Raw genomic sequence first — 25,696 nt, 5'->3', positions numbered from 1 at the left:
TCTTGGATACACGATGAACGATGCAAATAACTACTTAGAGTCCAAAAAGAATAGATGTATGAAGTTTGGGGAGGTAGGATGTCTACTTCAATATTTTCAAAAACAAATTGCAGAAAATCTAGCATTCTACCACAAATATCAGTTGGACTCAGACTAACACATCATTAATGTTTTTTGGGCTGATGGTCGTCTGCTAATAGATTATGAACATTTTGTTGAGGTTGTATCATTGGATACAACATACAATACTAATCAAAATCATCGACCTCTTGCACTCTTTTCTGGGTTTAATCATCACAGAAGTGTGGTCATTTTTGGAGCAGTGCTATTGTATGATGAGACTATTGAGTCTTTCAAGTGGTTACTAGAAACATTTTTGGATGCTCACATACAAAATAAGCCTCAAGTTGTATTTATAGATCAAAATCAGGCTATAGCAAGAGCATTGCGTGAAGTTCTTCTTAATACAAAACATTGTTTATGTAGTTGGCATTTATTGAAAAATGGTGTTAAACACCTCGGGAACTTGATGAAAGAAGGGTCACGATTTTTGACTGATTTCAAGAAATGCATGTTTAATTATGTTGATATAGACAAGTTTAAAGAAGAATGGATCCAATTATTATCTTCTTATAATATCCAAGAAAATGGGTGGTTGAACTCTACTTATGATGTTAAGAAGAAATGGGCTTGGTGTTATGTGAAGGATGCTCATACATTAGGTATAAGGAGCACATAGGTTAGTGAAAGTGTGAATGCTGATGCGAAGTGATGTACAAGGCCAAAATTGGACATCAATCGATTCTTTAAAAGATTTGACAAGGTTGTAGCAAAGAAGCGATACGAGGAAGTGGAACTTGAGTATGAATCTCAATAAAAGATTCCTAGGATGGTCAATCAAAGTGCACCTATCCTACGCCAACTCGTGCAAGTGTATACCCCCACTATCTTTGAGATGTTCCAAGAATAATGGGATCTCCAATTCTCTGTGGAGTTATCTACTTGTGATAATAAAAATTCATTGTTTATATATACTGCCTATATGATTGATGAGGAAGGGGAATGGAGAGTTGAGTTCAAACTTGACATACATGAAACTTCTTGCACTTGTCAAAAATTTGAGACTACAGGGATATTATGTTGTCATGCATTAAAAGTATACGAGTCAAAGGATGTAAGAGTTATGCCTACACAATATATTCTAAAGCGCTGGACCAAAGAAGCAAGGTCTGGTATTGTCCATGATATTAGAGGAAATGAGATTCAAGTAGATCCTAGACTTGACATTACACATAGGTATAGACAACTAATACTTATGATGGGAAGACTGGCATTAAAGGCAGCCATGACACTTGAGGGATTTACTTATGTGCATAGATGTGTCATTGAGTTAGAAAATAAGATTCCTTGTAGTGATGAGATGATAATTCTACACTAGTCATAAAGTCACAAAATATGCCAAAGGGGTTGAAAAAAAGAGATGGAAAATCAAGAAGAATTAAAAAAAAAAGAAGAAGAGTTACATTAAAAGTATTGAATTTTAATTTATATATAAAATAAAAAGAAGCTATAACTCATCTTGTATTTTTTTTTTTTTAGGACTCTCAAGAGGCTTCACTATTTGAAAAGAAGTTTGAGGAAAAAGAAAAGGCTTCATCATCAAAAAAAAAAAACAAAAAGAAGAAGAAAAGTTGATCAAATGAAAGTTACACAAACTCAAGTTTCAACAGTTTCAAACTTAGAGGCTCCAACACCACCTGCATAAATACAAGATTTAACCTTTTCATGCACAATTCCTCTAACAAACATATTTTTCCACCCTCTACATTACAATCATTGTCATTTACAACTTTGTTAATGGTATAAATCAATACATTAATTTCTACTAAGTGTTATTATATATTGTAATCTTGTTTTCATGTCACAATCACTAACATTTGCAAATGTAGGCACAAGGTAGTAAAATTTCATCACTTGATGCCATAGATCTCATGACAAACTACTCACAAGGTAATAAATAAAAAATATATGTGCACAATATACATAAAAATACAACTTTATTTATTTCAAAAATGTCATATACAATTTGATTCTAATGAACAAAACCAATCTCTATGCATTTCAACCTCTTCACATTTTATACGTGTTACAAACCTAATTAATAACATAATTTCTTCTTCATACAGGGTAGTAAAATACACACTAGACTATTTTTGGCTTTTGAGGACAGCTTGCTTTGCACTTCACTAATTTGCAATTTAGCATTGTACATGACAACTTTTGACTTTTAGCTTTTGGAGGTTGTTTGCTTTACACTTTAATGGACACTTTTTGACTTTTTGCACAGCTCAAAGGACAAATTTTTGTAGGATGGCGCTTGCTTTGCTTCAATCATTTACTAGCAACCTACAAGAAAATCAATTTTCATCCTTCACAATATTTAGCTGGAAATGTACATGTGGAATATGATCTCATACAAAGTATTGATATATTTTAATCTATGCACTGTGGATGCTACTTCTTTATCTAATATTGTGAGCTAATGTTGTGTTATTACTTGTTGCAAGTGTTTTCTTTTATGATACTTGCCATTCTTAATTTTGAGATAGATATTTCTAAAATAATTCAAAAGTTTTCAACTACACTTTTTCTAAAGGTTTTTTTTTTTACCAACTGGATATGTTGAAGAAGTGAAGCAATCAATTCCATTGGTTAATCTCAATGCCACTAGAAGATTTTTCAGTGCCACCTTAAAAACTTTCCAACTGACCTAACTGATAATTAATTTGGATAGGGGGAGGGGAAGGAAGATGAATAACAAATCCACCCAATGCTAAATTCTATTGCTTGGTTCAGTTATTTAGTTTAAGGAGAGTGTATCATAAGCTTTGGCAAATACAAGAATAAACAAATCAAACAAGGGGAAAAGATCTGGAGGAAATAATCAACCATTAGAATAATCATAAAAAGGTAACAGTACTTAAATGCCAAGCATCTAGAGTCCATAAGGTTTAGATGCATTACATTTAAGATTTTATTTGCTATTAATAGGAAAGACGCCTGTATTCATGTCTAAGGTAAAATTTCTAGATAAAATGGATGATGGATTATTGAGAAAAATAATTTAGCATGCATTGAAATTGCACACATGGAAAACTGTAGAAGAAACCATAAATCAAAACTAGAAGTGTGTCTGCAAAACAATTTCTGCCATAGCTTCTTTGTGATCCAGTCACTAGACTTGCTTCATTAAAAGCATCTTAAAATAATCCAAATTTTGTGCATAGTGGCTGCAAGAATTTATCCCACAAAATTATTATATATACAAGAAGAAACTAAAGAAAAAATCAAGTCCTTTCATCAACATTAAACTTATAAATATAAAAAATTAGGTAAGGTTGATAACATGTGGAATAAGGGAGCAAACAATAAGGATAATTTAAAAGTGAACTAATCAGTTACAATATTCTCTAGACAGAACTAAACAAGAAAATAGCCACATCTATAAGTTTGAAAGGCTGGACACTAACACAAACTAAACTTAACGGTGGCAGAAACTAGATTATGGAAACAATATGTGATTTCTTTGAGACCATTTTAATAGCCAAAATCCAATCGGCAGGAAAGTGAAAGAATAAAAAGTAACTTACCAGCCACAATCAATGATGGCTGAAGGAGCAAGAGAGCATCGCTGATGGCCGATAAAGTAAGAGAGCAAATAGTCTATGACGTCAAACAGGGTTGGGAAATCGAACATCCTTATTTTATTAAAAGTTTAGTGAAATAAAAATAATTAATGGCTAAGATTAAAGCTTCACAGACAGCCCAATTTTTTCTCCTTAATGAAACGATGCGAATGGTGGTGATGAGCACCTTCGTGCTCAGCATATGCTGAGCACTGAAGATGATCCATTTAACGGTAAGATAGAGAACGTAGCTCCATTTAACGGTCCAACTATGAGTCACGCAGCTAAGACTGTTAGGAAAGTATGGGTAAAGAAAGACTTGGTAGGAAATAAGAGAAACCGAGAGTATAAGAAGGACATGGTGGCTGAAACAATTAGAGATAGTGAGAAAGCTCTTACAGATGAGAAACTATCAAATTTAGTTAAAGGGAAGAAGGCTTCTTGAGTTGGGCTCTATTTTAATTGGGATGACCCAAAGAACTTCAATTTGGATGATGCTACTCATAATGGGCTGTAGCAAAAGCAAACACATCTAAGGCCCTCTAAACGTATACACACGGTAATTAAAGGGAATAAAAGGGAATTGGACTTCTCAAACAAACCCATTACAGTAGACTAAAGCAAGTCCATCGAAATTAAAGCTACAACTGAAAATTTTCTCTCTCCTAATCTTCAAGTCTGACGCAAAGAATACAAGGGAATACTTCTAATATTAATTTGATTTCTCCTCCTAAATCAACTAAGAATTATGATACTAGTATGCCTCTTGATCCTAGTAACTCTATCAACTTTGTTTCAGCAACTCAAATGAGCATTGATCTAGCCATAACTAATCAAAATTAATGCTTATGTGACAAAGATGATGAAGATGATATTTCTATTGATGGCAATGATGATGAAATCATTGATGATGACCTTTTGGGTGAGGATTTTGATAATCCACACATCAATAATGACCTAGAGGATGATGAATTCATTAATAATGAGGATGAAGTCTAATCATTTTTCTAGGTTTATCCCCTCTTTTATTATTATTATTATTTATTATTATTATTATTATTATTATGGATATTATTTGCTAGAATTGTAGAGGTACTTGTGGTAAAAGCTTTCTTGGTTGCATCAGAGAAATTATTAATGTTTATAATACTCAAATCCTTATTTTAATTGAAACTAGAGCAAGTGGTTCTAGAATAGATAAGATTGTTAAAAAATTAGGATTCTCTGATTGGATCTATATTGAAGCTACTTGATATGCTGGAGGTATTTGGATTCTTTGGAACAATAATACTATTAAAATTGATTATATTTATTCCAACATCCAAATTCTTCATTGTAAAGTTAATGTTTTCTCTAATAATAATTCCTATCTCTTATCTTGTGTTTACAGAGACCCTAACCCGTATGAACGTGTTGGTCTTTGGGATTTCATCACATCCCTTGCTCAAAATATTTATGATCCTTAGCTCATTGTAAGTGATTTCAATACTTACCTTTCCTGTGAAGATAAATGTGGAGGCATCAGTCATAATAGGAGAGCCATGAAACAATTTAGAGACTGTATCAATTCTTCCAATCTCCTTGATCTAAATTTTTCAGCGAATACATTCACTTGGGGAAAGGGAAATGTTAAAGAACAACTTGATTGGGCCTTCTATAATGTGGAGTGGCATATTAAATTCAACAAGTGAATACTTATCATCTCCTCAAATATGGCTTCGACCATTAGCCTATTAGAATCAAACTTGATAATAGGATCAATTCTTATCAACATAAAGGACCTTTTCGTTGTCATGCTGCTTGGATGCTTGAAGATTCCTTTCACCTAATAATCAAGGAACATTGGAAAAATAATGATTAGAATGAGGGAAGAATTAAATTTACTGATTTTGCATCCTTATGGAATAAAAACAATATTGGTAGTATTCCCACAAAAAAGAAAAGGATCCTTCGCAAATTGGAAGGAATAGATCATCGGAGGAATCATAATGATAATTACTTCCTTAGGAAACTTGAGAAATCTTTATGGGTTGAATTTAATAAGGTTATTTACCAGGCGGAGCTGATATGGTTTTAGAAATCTAGATGCAAATGGTTAAATTGGGGTGATCGGAATACTAAATACTTTCATGCCACCTCTATCATCAAAAGGAAAAAAAAATCAAATCTTATCTCTCAAATCTGATAATGATACTTGGATTTAAGATCCAAATACTTTAAAGAGTATGGTTATCTCTTATTTTGAAAATATCTTCAAGGAAGATGCTCTTGTTAAACACAATCTCATCACTAATAAAAGATTTCCACCTCTGTCTGCTTTACAACTACATGTATTCATAGGGAGTTTACCAAGGAGGAAATCAAGACTGCAGCTTTTGATATCGGAGCCTACAAAGCCCCTAGTCTGAATGGTATCAATGTCGGTTTCATCGATACTTATTGGAATGATCTTAAAACTAGCATTGTCAAACTCATTAAAAAGGTCTTCATCAATCCGAACACCATTAGTGAGATAAATGATACCTTCATTATTCTCATCCCTAAAATCGATAACCTTACTTGTATGAAGGACTTTTGACCTATATCTCTCTGTAATGTTAGCTACAAAATAATAACCAAGATTCTCTCTAACTATTTTCATTAATGTATGAACAATCTTATTGGGGATTCTCAATGCAGCTTTATCCAAGGTCGGCAGAGTAGTAATAACATCATTATTGCTTAAGAAATTATTCACTCAATGAGGAATAAGAACAAAAAGAAGGGTTTTATGGCTCTTAAAGTTGACCTTAAGAAAGCTTTTGATAGACTCTCTTGGGACTTTATAGATGACACTCTTCATTCCATTGGTTTGAATAATCATTTTAGGAAATTAATTAGAGCTGCCATATCTACTTCTTGTATGAGGGTTCTTTAAAATGGTGAATTGACAAATGAATTTGTACCCTCTCGTGGCATAAGACAGGGAGACCCTTTATTTCTCTATTTATTTGTCCTTTGCATTGATTGTCTTAGTCACTGTATTATTAGTTCATTGATAAAAATGAGTGGAAGCCAATTAGACTAACAACTAATGGGCCTCTTATTTCCCGTTTATTTTTTGCTGATGATTTGTTACTCTTTACAGAGGCATCTATTAACCAAGCTAGGATCATTCAATAATGTCTCTCAAATTTCTGTAATGCATCCGACCAAAAAGTTAACATCAAAAAATTTAAGCTCTTTTGTTCTAGGAACGTTAATTTTAATAGGGCTTCTCAAATCAGCACTAAATTGGGAACTCCCCTCACAGGTAATCTTGGAAAATATTTAGGAATTCCTTTAATCCATGAAAGAGTTTCTAAATTCGCCTTTGCTCCCTTACTTAACAAAGCCTGCTCTCGCCTTGCCAATTAGAGAAGTTGATTCCTTAACACTGCTGGGAAAACTATCCTTATTAATTCTGTCCTTTTGGCAATTTCTAGCTATGTCATGCAAACCATGCTGTTGCCCAACTCTGGCGAATTTGGAAAAAAATTCGAGAAATTTTCTCTGGGACTCCTCTTATAGGCATAAAAAATCTCATCTTATCTCTTGGGACTGTATTACTATGGAAAAATCTATTAGGGGTTTGGCATAAAAAATCTTAAGATCCAAAACATTGCCTTCATCATAAAACTTTATTGGGGTCTTATCACTCAACCAAATCATCTTTGGGTCAAGATTCTTCGTGACAAATACAAATATATTAACCCCACTATTCCTATGGTCTACAAACTAAGCTCCTCCTCTTTTACTTTGAATAATATTTGTAAAGTTTGGAATAAATTCATGGCGCATATTGGTTGGAAAATTGATAAGTGAGACCAAAGCTCTTTCTGGTACAGTAAGTAGTCCCTTTTTCCAAAACCTCTTGTTAAATAAACCTATCCTAGCATAGAGGTTATCCTTCATGCTCAAATTTTTGATCTTTACAACTTTGATGGGGGATGGAATTTTAGCCTTCTTAATTGTCACCTTCCTCCTAAGATGATAAGACTCATTACGTTGGTTAGACTAGCCAATCCCTCTAGAGATAATGATGTCATTGTTTGGAGACCTTCCTATAATGGCAACTTCGTTGTCAAATTTGCTTAGAAGGTTATGGTTTCTCAAAAGATCGTAACAAGTGTGGCATTTGGGCAAGGACTTGGAAGTAGCCTACTCATGAAAAAATCAAGTACTTTCTTTAGGAGGCTGCTTGGGACAGACTTCAACTCAAATCTATTTATACCAAAGGGAGTGCTCCTCTTTAACGAACTTGCTTTTTCAAATGCAATTCTCTTGATTCCTCAATTCATATTCTGCAAGATTGCATAGAAGCTCGTAATGTTTTGACTAAACTGGTGGAACCTTCTAAACTTAATACTTTTTTCTCCCTTTTTGTGCAGGATTGGATAACTTAGAATGCGAAAGTTAAGGCAAGAAATCTTAACACAAGGAAAATCCCTTGGCAAAGGCTTTTTGCTCAGGTTCACTAGAACATCTGGAAGACACGTTGTAAAAAAATATATTCTAAAGAAACCATCTAGAATGTTGATATTGCTTTCTATAGTACCTAACAAATCTACAACGATATGAGGCTTCAATCTAGAGTTAATCTCCTCAGTCGTAATTGCAGAAGATTAGAGGCACTATAGACACCCCTAAAAATAGGTTGGATTCGCTCGCCTTGACATTGATGGGGCTGTCAACTCCATTATAGCTACTACTTGTGGTGGAATCATATGAGATGATAAAGAAATTGGATCAAAGGATTCTCTAAATATCTTAGTTATCAATCAAGCACCATAATGGAACTCTTGGGTATTCTAGAAGGACTTCAACTTTGTTGGAATGCTTGATTCAATAAAATCAATATATACTTGATTATGTCGAAGCACTCTCGCTTATCCAACATAATTTTCCTAATAACCATCCTCTCTCTGGTATTATCAATAAAGTCAGGAAATTAGTTATGAAAGATTGGATCATTACCTTTGACCACACGTTCAGGAAAGCAAACAGATGTATGGACATGCTCGCTCACCAAGCCTCTTAAAAAAAGCTGGATCTTATTATTTATGATCATCTACCCCCAGGTTGTAGGTCTCTTATGGAATTTAACATGACCTAATTTTGTTCACCTTTTACACGGGTTTCTTGTGTCCTTGTATTAAAAAAAACCTGCACAATTTTTTTTGAAAAGGCTAGTGATAAAACTAGATAATGTTAGAAGCTATGGGTATAATCCCACTCCTATCAGCTAGAAGATAAACTTAACATTCCCTGGGAGCTACAAGTAGTTGTATCAGATTGCAAGGATGATGGTGGGCTTGCTTTGCAAGAAAATTAGCATAAAGAGTGGCTTCATGAAGGGCATAGAGAATCTTGTAATCCTGTTGAGTGATAATCAGCTCCTGTATAGCTCTTACCTCTTCGTAGAAGGGGTGAAAATTTAGAATTCCTCTATAGATAAAACTAACAGCATTAAGTGAATCTGAGAAAATGTAGGCTTTCTCAATTTTCATACTTCTACAAGTCTCCATTCCTAGCTAAATAGCTTTGACCTCTGCAATAATGATAAGGATATTACCAAGGTTACAAGTGAAGTCCCTTATCCATTTACCTTTTGAATTTGTGGCTAATCCACCACAAGCAACATTGTTATTTTTAGTTAGAGAAGCATCCACGTCCATTCTTATAGTTCCTTAGACAGGTGCTATCTATCGACACCTATGTGTGTCAATTAAGGCATAATGCAATTTGAGTTGATTGAGATCTCTTTCCTCTATCAGCTTTCTTTAACACATGTTAAGGATAGCTTTCGTGTTGTGTTGAGTTCCTTCAAAGATATCTTTTCATCTACAAGTCCATAGCAACCAACAAGTATGACCAAAGACGTGAATCTAGGGCCAATATTTAAGTTTCCCGCTATCAATATGATGTGTTGTGCTCCATTTTATCCAGTCCTGCAAGCTGCATGAGAAGAATTTGTTATGGAAAATAGGGTTAATCAATTCCTTCCATAAATTTTTTGCTCTCATACAATCTCTTAAGATATGAGTAATAGATTCCTCACAACCACACTTAAAGGGGCAATTAGTATTCTCAGAGAAATCTCTCATAGCTCTCCATTAGTTATTAGGAATTTTCTCATGAAGTACTTGCCAAAAGAAAAATTTCATCTTTTTAGGTAGAGGCCATTTCCATAGAATCTTCCAAATAGGGTTACGATCATTAGCTGTATTCTTCTTCAAAAAAATATAGGCTGCTTGCACTAAAAATCTCCCATGTTTCCCAGGTTTCTACCAAAAAGTGTCATTTTAAGGATTGATACAAGGAGGAACGACAATGATTTTCCTAATGATGTTTTCAGTGAAGGACATATAAAGTGAAACCAAATTCCAACCGCCTGAAGGGGATATGATATCAAAGACTTTTACATGGGGTTAATCTGGTGGTTAGGATTAGAGACTAGATTAATGAGAGGTTGACCGATCGATGCCTATTGGTCCCACTAAAAGCTAGTTGATAAGCCATTGTTGATCTTCTTGGTAATTCCTTGTAAGAAATCCTCCCACATTGAAACAATGCTTTGCCAAATGTGGGAAGAAGAGCATTTCAGGGTCACCAAAAGAACTTCACCGTTACAGCAATTATATTTAGCTCTCAAGCACCTTACCTAAAGACAATCAAGTTTGGTAATTAATCCCCAACATAATTTCATGATGAAGGCTTTGTTTTGCAAAGTATGGTCCTTTATACCTAGCTTGCCAACTTGTTTTTGGCCTTTGATGACATCCTAGGAAATCAAGTAAAGTTTTGACTTATCTTCATGTTCATCCCAAAGGAATATTTTGCAATATTTTTCAATTTCATGAAGGATGGATTTTGTAATTAGCATGGTTTGCATCATATAAGAGGGAAGAGCTAATAAGACAAACTCGATAAGTACCATTCTACCCGCCCTATTTAGGAATCTACCCTTCCAGCTGATGAGTCTGTTTCTGACCTTATCTATGAGAGGGGCAAACATACCTTACCAATTCTTTGGTGGAGCAGTAGGACTCTTAGGTATTTGCCAAGGTCATGAGTGAATCCAATCCCTAATGGTTGACACAAATCTAGCTTTACCCGATAGCTATTATTGGCAGAGCAAAACAATTTTGTCTTACTTAGATTCATCCGATGCCCAGAGGTCTTGCGAAATAATTCCACAGCTTGTTTGACAATATTGGCTTGTTCTAGAGAAGCTTCGATAAATAGAACTAAATCATCTGCAAAGAAGAGATGGGATATTTTTGGGCCTCTGATTGATAGCTTAAGGGGTTTCCAAATCTTGCTTTCACAAAGATGGTGAATTAACATACCTAATCTTTCCATGCACAAAACAAATAAGTAGGGACTTAAGGAGTCTCCTTGTCAAACTCCTCCAAAAGGTTTGAAATCGTTCGATTGATCGCCATTACAATTAATTTTCATAGAAGTGGTAGACACACAAGCCATGATGATATTAACAAAAGAGTCGCTAAGTCTCAAACTTTTGAGAGTATGTTCGATAAATCCCTAATCAAGTTTGTCAAAGGCTTTCTCTAGGTCTACCTTGATCGCCATGTATTTATTTATTTTTTCTTCTTCTTTCTCATGGTGTGGATGGCTTCTTGGGCTATGATTATATTGTCATAGCTTTGACGGCCAGCAATGAAACTGCACTGATTTGGTTGCACCAGGTGGTTCATATACTTCTTGAGACGACTGGCAATGATTTTGGTCACTATCTTCATGATTATGTTGCACAAAGAAATGGGGCAGAACTCTTTCATGTAAGTAGGTTGATCAACTTCAAGCATTAGACAAATATTTAAAATCTGCACAATAAACAATCGTGAAAGTATGATTCTGACAATTTTTTGTTATACATAGAAAAAATCAAATCTAGCACTAAAATTTATTAAATACATTTTATAGTCTTATTTCTTTAAAAAATATATGAACTTTTAAAATATCATTCACTTAATATTTTATTAAAATAATAGAATATAACAAAAGAATAATATTAAAAAATATTATTATAAAACATTATTTTTACCAAAATGTCTTATATTTTAAAATAAAAATAATATAATATGGTCTTTAATTAAAATCAAAAACTCTATTAATCTCTCTATCAAAAGTCACACAAAAGTAATATGATCAAATGAAAATTAAGTATACATTTATTTCCTTCAATTAATACCCCAACATCCCATTTACCTTTGAAAAGTTCCAAATATCGAACGTTATAAATCCAAACGGTCCATAAGTATACCTTTTAACCCAATTTCCATTTTTATTCTTATTCCTATTCTTATTCTCACTTTCATTTCCATTTCATCAAAAAAACATTTCACCACACCAAATGAGGCTTCAAGGAGAACTAATAAGGTCTAAAGAAAGTACATTATTATAATCTTGGGGAGTCCATTCTATAAGTAAAATTTGCAATGTGGTCATCATTAGAATTAACTTCTTTATATATGTGCTTGTTAGTAGCTAGTCATTAATAATTTGGAAGTAAAATTAAAAGTTCAGATTATATCTCAAGTGAAAAAGTTTAAATACTTGAAAGCTATTATTTAACATGATGGAAAAATTGATGAAATGTTGCATATAGGATATAAGTTGGTAGTTTAATTGAAAAAAGACTAAAGGAATTATTTGTGATTGAAAGGCACCTAATAAATATAAATGAAAGTTTTATCGAACTCCTATAAAACTAGTTATATTATATAGTAATGAATGTTGGGTTTTAATAGGATAACAAGCACAAAGTTGGAATAGTAATGATAATATTCATATAAATGTGTGAGCATACACATAAAGATAAAATATAAAATGAGCATATGTTCCTTTCGTCCTAAATTATATGACATTTTTAAACAAAATCTCACACATCAATAAACCTCATTAAATACACTTAACAATCTTATCTTTCCAAAATAAAAATATAAACTTTTAAAAATATCCATCATTTAATATATTAAAACGAGAAGTGATGAAAATTAATTATAGGGAGAGGAAAGGTAATATTGAAATTGGTGCATTTAATGAAATTTTAATCTACCTAAAGTGTCTTATATTTTGGGACGGAGAAACTCTTTCAAAAATACCTATAATTTGGGACAAAGGAAGTATGAGAAAAGTGGGCTAGTATCTATTGAGGAAAAAATAGTAAAAAATTATTTAAAATGATTTGAATGTGTATAAAGAAGATCGCAAGAGACATGAGCAAGGAAAGTGAAATGGATAATTTTAAGTCATGTTAAAAAAAATAAAAGAAAATCAAAGAGAATATTTATGAAAATTGCTAAACTAAGTCTGTTTTATTAACAACATTCCTTAAAGTTTGGTAACTAAATGAGGTAGTATAATAGCATTATGCAAGCCATATAGTTGACCCATTTAATTAGATAAAACTTGTTATTATTGTTATATATACGTGCTTGTTAGTGATATCTTAATCTCTCATATAAAAGTTCCTAATATCTTACACAATGTTCAACGCCGAGTCATTATTGTCATGAATGTTCATGATTTCAAGGACAACCTCTAACGACTCTCAACCATGTTGCCAACAAAGCTGTAAGCCTTCATATATGTCCATGAGATCCTCCAACACAGTTGGAATATATTTAAGTTTTTTCCAGTTGAAGAGAATAAATTTGCTCCGGAAGTTTTCTGTCAGTGAAATTTGAAAAATAGTATAACGTCACCTCATAGTGACATTGACCAACGTTGATAACCATAAATGATATGATGTTATTCTTGTTTATAAATTATAAACTTCGATTGTGATAAACACCTTCAAAATTCAATGAAGCCTATAAAGTTCACCATATCTATCAATGAATATCAAAACTAAGCTTCCGTTACAAAATACAGTACTCACTTTGAAACATCATCACATGCTAAACCAGCAAGTGTAATCATTTGAAGTGAAAGTAGGTTGTCATGACGCTTTTCTTACTATTCATGGACCCATTTGTTTGTCTCTGTTTTCCTGGCTTCAAATAAGCTGATTATCACCAAATTTACTCACATTTTTTTAGCTCTGGAACCTGCCTTAGGCTTTTCTTATCCCAACAAACTCTTCTATCAGATTTTCTATCGTTTTTCCTTGGTGTAATCTTATCAATCTCAAAAGCTTTCATCTCCTTTTTCAGACCTGCAAGAACATGACATGAAGTAAAATCTAGCGACCTACAGACCCACCATACCAACAAAATATTTTACGCAGAAAAAATTGGATTGGAGAAAATACATTTTACCTCTCTGAGCTCAAGCTTAGTTACAAATTGGGTAAAATGACAATTTAATCCTTAAACTATAGGCTCAGCATTTGGGATCTTAAATTTGTTTTTTGTGTATTTTTACCTCTAAACATTTAAATCTGTTGCAATCTCCTCCCTGCCATTAATTTTGACCATTGATTGACTAAAAAAAGTAAAATAGGACCAAAAGAATAACAAAAAAAGACTTAAAAATTAAAAATTTTATTTTTTGGTCATTTATTATAATTTGTGAGTAATACATGTGATTGTTTTGGTCTTTTTTGTTGTAATTTTTAAGGTCATTTTTCACAATTTTCTAATCAACTAACAATTAAAATTAACAGTGGAGAAGAATGCCATGATTTTAAAAGTTTAAGGGGGAAAATGCATAAAAAAAATGAATTTAGGGTTCTAAATACTGATAGGCTTGTAGTTAAAGGGCCAAATTTCCATTTTACCCTCACAACTTTAGTATATTAATTTTAAGAGGTAACAAAACACGGAAATAACACAAAGCACCTCTTTCAATCTCATTTAACAAGGGGGTTTCATATCTTTTCCAAAGAAGCATTTGACGCACTCCTTTTTGTTTTTGTTTTTTTGGCACTTTCAATCAAAACAAACCTGGTATATTTAAACTTTTAAGTGGCAGCCGGGATGCATTGAAATCAAAGAAAAAGATCATGCTCTCCAGTAGCTTCACAGATTCAGCAGAAACCAAGATTTCTCTCTGAACATACAGTTACATATGCCGAAAGAGAGATTAGTTTGATGTCTCACAACAATAGTATGAGAATATATTACGTAATCATTATGAAGGACAACAGGAAAATGTCAATCACTAGAACCGAAAGGTAAGTTACTGTATCAAAAAATCAGAGATGCTCCCAATCCACTGAAGCAGAATAAACTTGATGGGAGAGACTATAATCTAACAAGTTTGACAAGAGAGCTCCAGTTTTGGTCCTTAACAACGCAAAACCAATCAATTTATTATTGACATAGTTATACTTTATGTTGGATGGGTTTAGAGCACTTCTAGATGTTCAAGACTGATCCGAATTTATGAATTTATCCTAATTATCAGGTTAAAAGAATTTAACACTTGCAGAGAATAATTTTTGTTCAGTAAGTTTGTTTGCATGATTTAGCTTCCATTTATTTGGAGCAACAAATGTATTGAGAGTTAGATTGACAGGGATAGTCACTATAAATTGAAGTTTCAAACCTTGAAGTTCTTCTCCTCATTGTAGTACCCCGAAACAATGATAAGCGCCTTAAGTTTCTCTGACACTGAAGGTTAACCAAAAGTGAGAAGTGAATGTAGTAACATAGTCAAAATTGATATTTAGCTTTTATAAATTTCTTTCAAATCATATCGGAATGATAAGAAAATGCATGCTAGTCAATGAGACCATGTTTCCAAAATAAAGATGATTATCACAATAATGCTTGAGTTTGTGTTCAAAAAACAAGTATTAACCAAGAATTAATTGAATAATAAGTATGCCATCTCAAAGACTCACTCACATTGGAAGTATTGTATTTCTTGCACTAGATGTGCTGGCTGGGAGAGAAGCTGTCCAATTGAAACTCCAATACAACTCATGCCAATATCCGACAGTGATCTTGCATCAGATCTTTCTGTTTTACCACAAAACATGACATATTCATGATTGCCAATGAATTAATTCATAACTATAACAAGTATTCATCTGATGATAAAACATGGTTAACCGACTAGATAATAAATTGAATGGAAGTATTGAGCTAACAAAATTATAACTAGATAATCAACTTCAAGATGTCTCAATCTAACTTGTATCGATTTTAAATACCCAAAAAGTGTTTCACTTACTTAGCAGCTGCAGGGAGGGTGGGAGGGAACGGGAAAGAGAGGGAGATGAGTTTCATTTCAGATAAAGTGGCAGAGAAAAACCAAGAGTCCAGAAACAAATCATTGACCTCGAGTATAAATTGAGATTTTTAAGACAATTTCTTCTTAATGAACCACCGGGGACAAGGGATCTTGAACAACAGAGGTCTGCGTCTGTCTCCCACATTACATCTCCAATACTACCGGCATCTTCGTTAGTTATTCCTCTATTTCTATCAGGGAGTTTCGCATTTCATTAATGTCATTTTCATCTTGTGTACTAAGCTTGGGTTTATCTAAGGCTCTTCTTTCATCTTGCAGGAATCAAACAGCTCTGATAACAAGTGATACAAATGAAAAAGACAACACTTGCATCTAATTCAATCACCCCTAATACACTTGTACCTTCTCTTAATTATATCAATAAAGGTGGCCATGTAACAATTTAACAATCTAAAAAACTACTAACTAACTAGGTATCTGCTAATGCTACTAATACTATTCTCACGTGACAAGACCTATCTCATTTAACATTCACATTAAATACACTACCATGTACACCATCAAAAATCTATCAACATGCCAAATTTGACATCCTTCTTCAAAGCAATAAGCCTTATGTCTTTATAGGGCATCATTGTAGGGAAATCAACTCAGGCGAAGAAAGCTAGAGGACCTTTCGCGTGTGATTTTGCTGACAGGTGGCTTTGGTTAGTATTTGTTATTGAGATTGGATGCAAATCACACAACTATTGGCTTATTTCTCCTACAAACTTCAATCTCTCTTTTGGAAAAAGGTTTCCTTAAGCAAGGAGTGCAGCTTTATTTTATGATGGCATTTATTTCCATTATATAATGTTAATTTGCCTAAACTACAATATTGGTTGTCTTCTAACTTTGTTTTCCATTTGATTAATTCATATCTATAGAAGCTCTAAGTGGGACAATTAATATTAGTAACGCAAACAGTAGAGACAGACAGCTTGTTTTTTGTAAGCTTGAAATAACTGAAGGTAGAAACATACTGCCATATGCATGTTTTATTTATGCATTATATGGCAAATTTTGTTGGAAGACATTATTTGTAACTAGTTCTAAATTTTCCAATATTAATTAAACTAGTTCATTCTTTAAACAGTTGAGTATAACAACAGACATAAATCAAAATACTTAGCATTGAACACAATTGTAATATTTATAATCTGATAACTTTATCATCTTACTCCCTATTTTCATAAAGGTTACCCTTTCTTTTTTTTTTCCTTCAATTTTAAATTTGTTACTTACATTTTAATAAAGATATTTAATGTTAACATGGTTGTTTGTTGAGCTAACAACTGGTGGCCATATAATTAGCAACAGCATACAACTGACAACAGTGAGAAGGCAGGCAGGTGATAAGCAGAAAAGTATAATGAAGTCATATATGAAACAAAGGTTTGCTCCACAAACAGTACGCATAATATCCACTATCAAATGATTAAGTAAAAGCCTGCTCCTTAATAATCTAAAAGGCAAATCAACAAACTCAGATACCTAGTTCTGTCCACTTCTTAAAATCTTTTTGCAAGATATCTGCTAGTTGTAGAGTAGAAATATCATGCATCTTGTATTTCACTGAAAATCAAAAATGTCTGTCAAGAGAAGATCGAAATGATAAAACCAATTTTGTAAACAAATACGTAAATTCAAAATTTGCTCCATCATGAATGATCACATTACCATTCAGATGGCACTTCAGTACTTTTATGACTTTAAACTACCAAAACTATAGCCTTTTGTAGGTCGAATTAAGTCTCATTTCCCTTCCCCTCTCCATTCTTTTCAACAAAAACATGCCTTAGGATCACAAAAATGGAATTATAAAAATAAACACAGTACACCACAGCCTTGTAGAGACCAGACAGATCACTAATTATCTATTATTATCAATGGTTCTGTCCAGGCTCAGTTTGCTTTGTTGGAAATATGATTTTTTTATTGTAAATTTACTTGACTGATAATCACAAAATGATACTTACTATTTTCAACTTGTTAAATCTAATTATGGTCACAAGTCCAATTTATCATTCGGTGATCTCATAACAAATAGTAGCAGACTGATTGAATTAGTATCATAATTATGATGGAACCCTGACTGAATATTCAAATCCTTGCTGTGAAATATCAAACCGAGACAAAATCACTGGTTGAATCTTTAATCTCAGTGGGAGAATCAAAGGCACAAAACCAGCAAACACTGCAGCTCACATGGCAGAAAGTTAAACAAGAAAATAAGATAGGCTCTGATGGGGACTTGGCAATATGGGATACCAAGTCCAACATTGAGTAGCATGGGATGATCAATGGTGTGGGTTGGTTCTCCCACCTCAAAAACTAGCTTTTGGGGTAGGGTTTTTCATTCTACTTATGTACCCATCAGACTCAAAGAAACCTTATTGAGGCTCCTCTACCCACTAACATTTGACAGGCCAGTACTCTCCTCACTGTTCATCCATGCCCCTCATTCCCACACACCAGCATTACATTTCAGAATTCGTTACAATGTTCCTTCCCCTCTCTTCCAGCTCATCATTCTTATTTGTCTTTTTTATTTCTCTTGTAAACTTGGGCTGGTATGCCAGGCTCAATATCACTAACAGACCCATCAAACTATTGTGCTCAGTCCAATTTTTAAAATCGATCTGGTTTGGCTAGACTTGTTTACTAAATTGGAAAACTTAATTGAAACATTTATATAAATAAAAATTATTATATCTCAAATATTGAAAAAAAAATCAGATAAAAAAACATGGTTCCCTTTTCACATTAAGAGATGTCTACAGAACAAAAGAAACATTTTTTTCTCATCTTATTCTATTATTTGAAATAAAACAGTTTTTTAATGTTTTACAAAGTATCTTAACTTTTAATTATATTTGTTACTTTTTCATTTATGCGTAAATACAGCCAAATATTTTATTAACTTCGTTGATCCATGCCCTAAAATTTTGAAAAATTTAAGTAGGGAAAATGATAATTAAGGACCCTAATACTAATTACAATTAAGGACAATAAATATTGGAAACTTTTTAAAAATACCACGTCCTAGGTTGGAATTAAATTTTTTTGAGTATTTTTCTTCCATACTCATCTTTGATCTTTTCAGTAATCATCTTTAATATTTTCAATAATTATCATTTCAGTTTCTTCAATACTCAACTTTGATATTGGCCTTAAAAAAAAAAATTTCTCTACTTTGATCTTTCCAATATTCATTTTTAATATTTAAAATGATGGAAAAAAATCAAATATAAGTGCTGAAAACATAAAAGACAAGTATTGAAAATATCAAAAAAGAGAGCTGAAAAATCGAAATGGTACTGAAAATCTTAAGAATGAGTATCAACTCAAAATAATTTTAATTCCAACCAAAAACCACGATCCTTTATTTGAATTTCAAAAATTTCTAGTCCTTTATTGTAGTTAATATTTTTAGAGGATTCTTAAATAACATTTGCCCATTTAAGCATTCCCATTGCATCTGGTACAATACAAGTACCAATGTCATTGGCTCATTATGATTCGATTAGAAGTATTCAATAAAACACAATAATGAGCAATGACGTTAAGAGTGATGAAATCTGTATCAAATGCATGCAGAGGGGAAGAACCTGCATGTGTAATACCAAGCAATGTATAACCCCAAAAAAATAGAAATAAAAAACAAAAAAGCTAAATTACCAACAGCAACAACGGCCAATTTCACTATGTTTAATCACAATTGTGCAGTATCATAAAAACTAAATCAAAGGAAAAATGGCACGAGGCTTACATAATTGGTAGAGACCATTGCATCCAAAACGGCCAGCACCATTGAGCAATAGTGAAGTCATGTACTTATCTATGGATGTGCAATGAGGGTCTTTCAGATTTGCAGTATCCCAAAGGATACCAGCCAACTGCAGGCAGGTATAAATAGCAAAGTAAGGAAGTCAGGTTTGAAGTTCAGTAAGATAAGTTACACTTATACACAACAAATCATAATATTTTTTAAGACACCCAGCTTTTTTCTCCCATTAACACAATTCTGGATACAAGAATGAGATAACAGAAAGATAAATTCTGTGCCAACTAAAAAGAGAATCCTAATTAACAATAGGATATTGAGTACTTTAATGTAGAATGATATAGAATGATATAAAACTATGATTATGTCTCAATATATTATGTTATTTTTCTACCCTTAGTTCATTAGTTATTATCATTTCTTTGATACTTCATCAGAAAAGTACCTTCATTTTTGTCCAATACGTAATATTATGAGCATAATTATCACATCTAGAAATATTTCTAAGAAATTTAAAATCTGGGAAAATTCAAATCTTAAAAGGATATAGTGCCAAAAAAAAAAAGGTATCAAAATCCAGAGCTAGAATTATTAAGTACCAAAAGTCTACTGAATGATCTGCTAGACAGAATTTCAGGTGAATACACAGCGAGCTTCTCAGCTATGGCAGTACAGCAAGAGCATTTCTGTATTCACAGGCAACAAAATCAAATGTCATGATGGATTGTAATGAAAAAATAATAGGAAAATTGAATTTGTAGTTTATGCTTGTAGTGCATTTTACATTTGTGCCCACATAAAACCATTCCATGTGAAAAACATATCATTTGCTTTCAACTTTTAATACGGGCATAGCTAATAAGAGAGAAAACAAAAGGAGAAACATCTAACTGCAGCATAATTAGTTGCCAGGTACATATGATTCTGCATTAATACTGTAAAAGCTCTTATATTAGTCTATATATATTCACCTGTTCTTATTTAGGACGTCAACCCTCCAAAGTAGAAACTACATCAGTTATATTTTAAAGCGAACCTGCTCATTGTGCTATTGAATTAGAACATTGAAATTAATTACTCATTCCATGAGAGCAAAAGCTTGAGAAACAGAAACCTCAAGAGCACATTAAAGAAAAAGTAGGATCTATCCAAGCTTATAGCAGAAAGCTCCTGGACTTTGTTTATGGAGTCCTTACTGGACCCAATATATCTTTCAAGAAGGTTTATCTAATTCTCCATCAAGAATTAAATCAAGTTCTCCTTTAAATAAGAGAAAAGAAAACTCATCACTCATTAACCAGAAAACTATTGTTCTTTTTTTTTACTGTGTAATCTTGTACCCCAGTCACAGAGTACATTAAATTTTTAAACTGTTTTGACTACAACTACTACATGATAATCTTGCTTGACCATGGATAATAAAAAGTCCCAAATTAAAATAATAGTGGTGCATTCGTGCACCCTAGCATGGGTGTCATATGAGTGATTATCACTCATGATAATGAGAATCCTAAAGTTGGCCTTTGAATTACCTCCCCTCTAGTGACAGTTTTAACCCAAGGATATACAGTGTCACCCTGCAAAAGAAAAGACCAGAGACATTAATGGCATGTTGTAGTTGTAGTTTAATAATTTTTGAAACCTAATAGACACGAAAAATAGAACCATACTAAGCATAGTGAATTCACCTTTATGCAGTGAAAGATTTCAACCACAGCATGTTTTAATTTCTGTTGCCAAAAGAACAGAATATCCATCAATCCTCATAGAGTAGAATAAAAGCAAGAAAGTGTCCCATGCATATTTACTTACCTCTTGCTTATAGGGAATTTTGCTGCTTTTCACTAGAACTATCTTAAGACTTCCAAATGGATCATAATATGACAGATCAATCTGTTTCAAAATCATGGATGAGAAACTCTCAGTTGGCTGAGGATGTTAAAGAATAGATTCATCCAGTTAAGTGGAATAATCTTTACACAAAAGGATGTAAGGGATGGTTGTTATAATGAGGATGGGACAAAACGGATGTGATGAAGGTAAAAATAGGCCAGGCTTAAGGTGGAGACACATGAACCTACTTCCATCAAAGTTGAAAGTAATTCAGTCTTACTAGTTCAAATCTATATGTTCCAAAATAATATTGGAAAATCATGCAATAGAGTGGTGAGAAATGTTAGAGATCATAACAAAACTATTCATGGACCATTGACTTTCATTTAACAATCTATAAAGTGAATGTCCAAAAAGTTTTATTGTATTCTCTAATAACATGCATATCTGCTGCAAATGCCCATTATCACTATATTTTCAGTTTCTCTTATTTAGAATGAAAGAAATACATATCTTAAGCATTGGACAGCAAGCAAAACATACAGTGCTCTTCTCTGCAACTACTAGAAATTTATTGTGAAAGTAAGCAAAAACTTTTTTCTCATTTGGCAGCTAGCAATTACTTCCATGAAAGATATTGTTTAAACATTTCCATCATGTGTTCAAGGCCACAGCTCCATGTCAGTTCTATCATTACAACCCCAAAGTCAGATTTGCCGTGTAAATTTCTTTTTAACCATCCTGAATGTACAAGTCTATCTTACAATCCAAATATCCTAGTGTTCATTTAATACCTTGAAATAGCATAAAACAAACCTCATCTGCAAAAATTAAGGAAGACTGATCAATTTGACATGAATCAAGCAACCACTTGAGTTCTGCATGGGAACCGAGATTTGCCCGCTTTATGTTAATGATTGGCACCGTGCAGAATTGATCACTTCTCAAAGTTTCATTTAGGTAGAAGGCATACATGATGGTTGAAGCAACAGTTCCAACATCTGTGAATGGTTTACATAAATCCCAATCAAACCTGAGTTGGGGTGAATGATGATGATGAAAAAACCTCTAGACCTCAATTGAAATGAAAATATTTTCCAGAGCATAAATGAAGTATCTCAAGCTTACTCACAAATAGCACTGATCCTTAGATACTATACTAAATATACAGTATTATTCTCTCTTAAAGTGTAAGAGTTTCTTTGAAAATTATCAAATCATACTTCCACACCTTTGATTGAAGCTTGATATCAAAACATAAATCTTGGAAATGATAATTGAATCAAATCCAAGATCCAACAAAAGAACCTTGTATCAAACATCCTTTATGAACATAATATTATTTACTGCCATTTTTTCTGTAAATAAATATTAACCAAGAACTTTTGGATTCTTTGTTCTCATGGGCATAACAATGTGATATAGCTTAGTACTGCAGAAAAATGACCATAATTATATTATAATGACTAGAAAGTTCTATATTTTTCTACAAAATTAAATTCGAGTGTGGTCCACACTAAAGAAAAATAGAGTCAAGTGGTTTGTGGAAACATAGGGATCACCAGGAAAATTAAAATACTGTATTAATTCATTTAGAAAAGAAACTAGGTTTCTCCTTTCTGATGACATTAATCTTTTCATCAAAAACTAGGAGGAAGTGACATAAGAAATTCACTGAAAGCTCATCTAATCTTCTGGTTATAAGTTAAACTTATGGGTTACAAGTATTGCTTTCCTATATCATAGAAGAAATGGAAGATAAGATTACCAGCATTATCCGCACCATTACAGCATGTAAGAATCTCCCAGGGACGCCAGCATTGACATCATCTTTTCTTTCTCTCAAATAAGCATTCAGCTTGATAATGCTTTCACATGATTCGACAATTTCCAATTGTGGTGAAAGTCCATTATAATATAAACCTGCAGATCGTGGAAACAAGATACTTGACAGATTTTCTTCTGTTTCAGAGACAATGTATGTCTTTTCAATTTTGACTTTTGGAGATGCTTCAAATGCATTATGCTCTTCAACAGGCTCAGGATTCCCAGGGCTACAGCTATCACCAAGATATTTTGAATATAATTCCTTCACTTCAGTCTGAATATCTAGTTGTATAAATGGACTAATTTGACTGTTCTTGAACCACTTCTCAGAAGAAGAGCGTTCAACAGATTTAGAATTGAAACCTGAGATTGCTAAATTTTCCGGTGGCAAGTCCATGACCTTTTCAGGTATATCCGTGTCATTTTTGTTGAGTCTAGCGTCAACCCTATCTGACAAAGATCTGTAAACATTTCTGCTGATTGATATCCTTTGACACTCCAAGGGAGCCTTGTCATCAGCTCTTACAAGCGTAGATCTTACGAGGCCATCAAAGAATGGATTATCTCTAGAACGAATATATGTATCCTGCACATTAGGGAAAGGTTATTATGAAATTATAGACTGGAACAACTGTCAGGTTTCTGCAAAATCAAAATTTTTGTCCTTACAAACACATGCAAAGAATTTTTTTTTTTTAAATAAAACAGAAGAAAAAGATTTCAAAAGAAATTATCAAAATGAAAAGCTTGATGAAGAGTAACGGTTTGATGATATCCATCAAAACGAAGTTCTCAGGCAATGATTCAGGATATTCGATGCAAGAGTAATTAATGAAGCACTTCCAGGGCAATGTTGTGTATCATCTCATCAACAGATCAAGGACCTTCAAACTAAAGCAATGGAATAAGATTTTCTTTTTTCCCCCTTTTTTTGGAGATTTAATTTTCTACAAAAGAAGTACATTGTATTTCATTTGGTAGTATTTGTTTTGAAAGAATTCTTCTAGCGTGAAACTACAAACACAGAACAAGGAACATTATTGATCTAGCAAAATATTTTCAAGCAAGCATAATTCCCAATGAAAAAATTAAAAAAAAAAGATAAAAAATAATAAAATAGTATGCATAGTGATGTGTATATAAATTTCCTCCTGGCATTCACTGAATATTTGATTTCAAGAACCGTGATATCTAGAGCTATAATAATTTTCAAAACCAATTCTGGAGAGTCATTGAATAAGTGATTCACAACTAAGGAGGGGTCCATTTTCAGACGTTTGACTGCTTGCTTTAAAACTTTTATTTTCTTAATGAACTTCCAATTTTATACAAAGCAATCAAGTTAAGAACTAGTTATTTGAATAATATATCATATAGTCAAGAATTTAACATTTCAGGTGATGTTCAATTAAAATTCTAGATAGCAAAGTACTGCAGACTTCTATCCAAGGCAAAGCACTTTAGAGAAGAATAATGAGAATACTAGCATGTATTCATCTTTCTACCCCTGGAAGTCCTATAATAATTAGGCAAGGAACAAGAGCACTGAAAGGATAGAGCTAAAATTCTCTAGTTCCTGAATGAAACAACATCAGGAATTCATCATTAACTAGAAACTCAAAAATTTTCTTATTTAGAGTTAGAAAATGTTTCCTCAACTAAAATAAATTTTAACAGGAAAAAGAAAATGTCATATTAACTCTAAATCACAGAAAATGCTCATCAAATATGACAAATGGATCAAATGCTAACCTGTAGCTAAAATATGAAGTTCAAATGGAGTAACTCAGATGCAATACTAATCAAATTACTGAACGCAAAAGAAAGTGTATCAAAATTTGACAAACAACTGAACCAAATAAATGCAAGCCACTAATGGGAAATAAAAAGGCAATGATAGCAATTCAAAATTGGCCTAATTCATCGCAGAAACTAAGAAAAATACCAATACACAGTTCAAAAGGTTGAAAAATTTAAAATGAGAAGCAAGATTATCAACTAACCTGCTGATTCTGCGGAGATGAATCGAAATTGCTCATGTTGGAGATGGAAATTGGAAGAAGAAAACGATGAAAGTGGTGGGAGTTTTGAAGGCTCAAGGAGGACGGCAGATTATGTAGAGGAAGAGAGAGAAAGAAGACGAATCGGGAATTGTTGGAGACTCCGAAGAGATGAAACCCATTATCACTCCGTCACTTGTACTTTTCCGATTGACTTCTATCAAAATGCAACGTCATATACGTACAAAGTGTAAAGAGAATCGAATGAACAACACGATGACCATCTTGCCTCCACTCACTGTGCTCTCGTTGTTCTCAATTCTTATGCAGGAACC

At 32.9% G+C, this 25,696-nt stretch overlaps 1 protein-coding gene across 1 annotated transcript; it reads right to left on the bottom strand.

The window, feature by feature from the left end:
• Positions 1-13,464: 13,464 nt before the first annotated feature.
• On the bottom strand, positions 13,465-25,696 carry LOC129315142 (uncharacterized). Its single transcript, XM_054958703.1, is given in 14 exon segments — positions 13,465-13,890; positions 14,621-14,726; positions 15,225-15,289; positions 15,527-15,640; positions 17,409-17,489; positions 19,687-19,813; positions 20,301-20,387; positions 21,234-21,278; positions 21,390-21,431; positions 21,514-21,594; positions 22,351-22,535; positions 23,303-23,320; positions 23,323-23,947; positions 25,365-25,696. Coding segments are annotated over 14 exon segments (1,746 nt in total). The 5' UTR covers positions 25,401-25,696; the 3' UTR covers positions 13,465-13,756.

Source organism: Prosopis cineraria, unplaced genomic scaffold, assembly GCF_029017545.1.
Source record: "Prosopis cineraria cultivar Desert tree isolate PC_DT_omini unplaced genomic scaffold, ASM2901754v1 PC7, whole genome shotgun sequence".
Classification (NCBI taxonomy): Eukaryota; Viridiplantae; Streptophyta; class Magnoliopsida; order Fabales; family Fabaceae; genus Prosopis; species Prosopis cineraria.
This window is presented reverse-complemented; position numbering and strand designations above follow the sequence as displayed.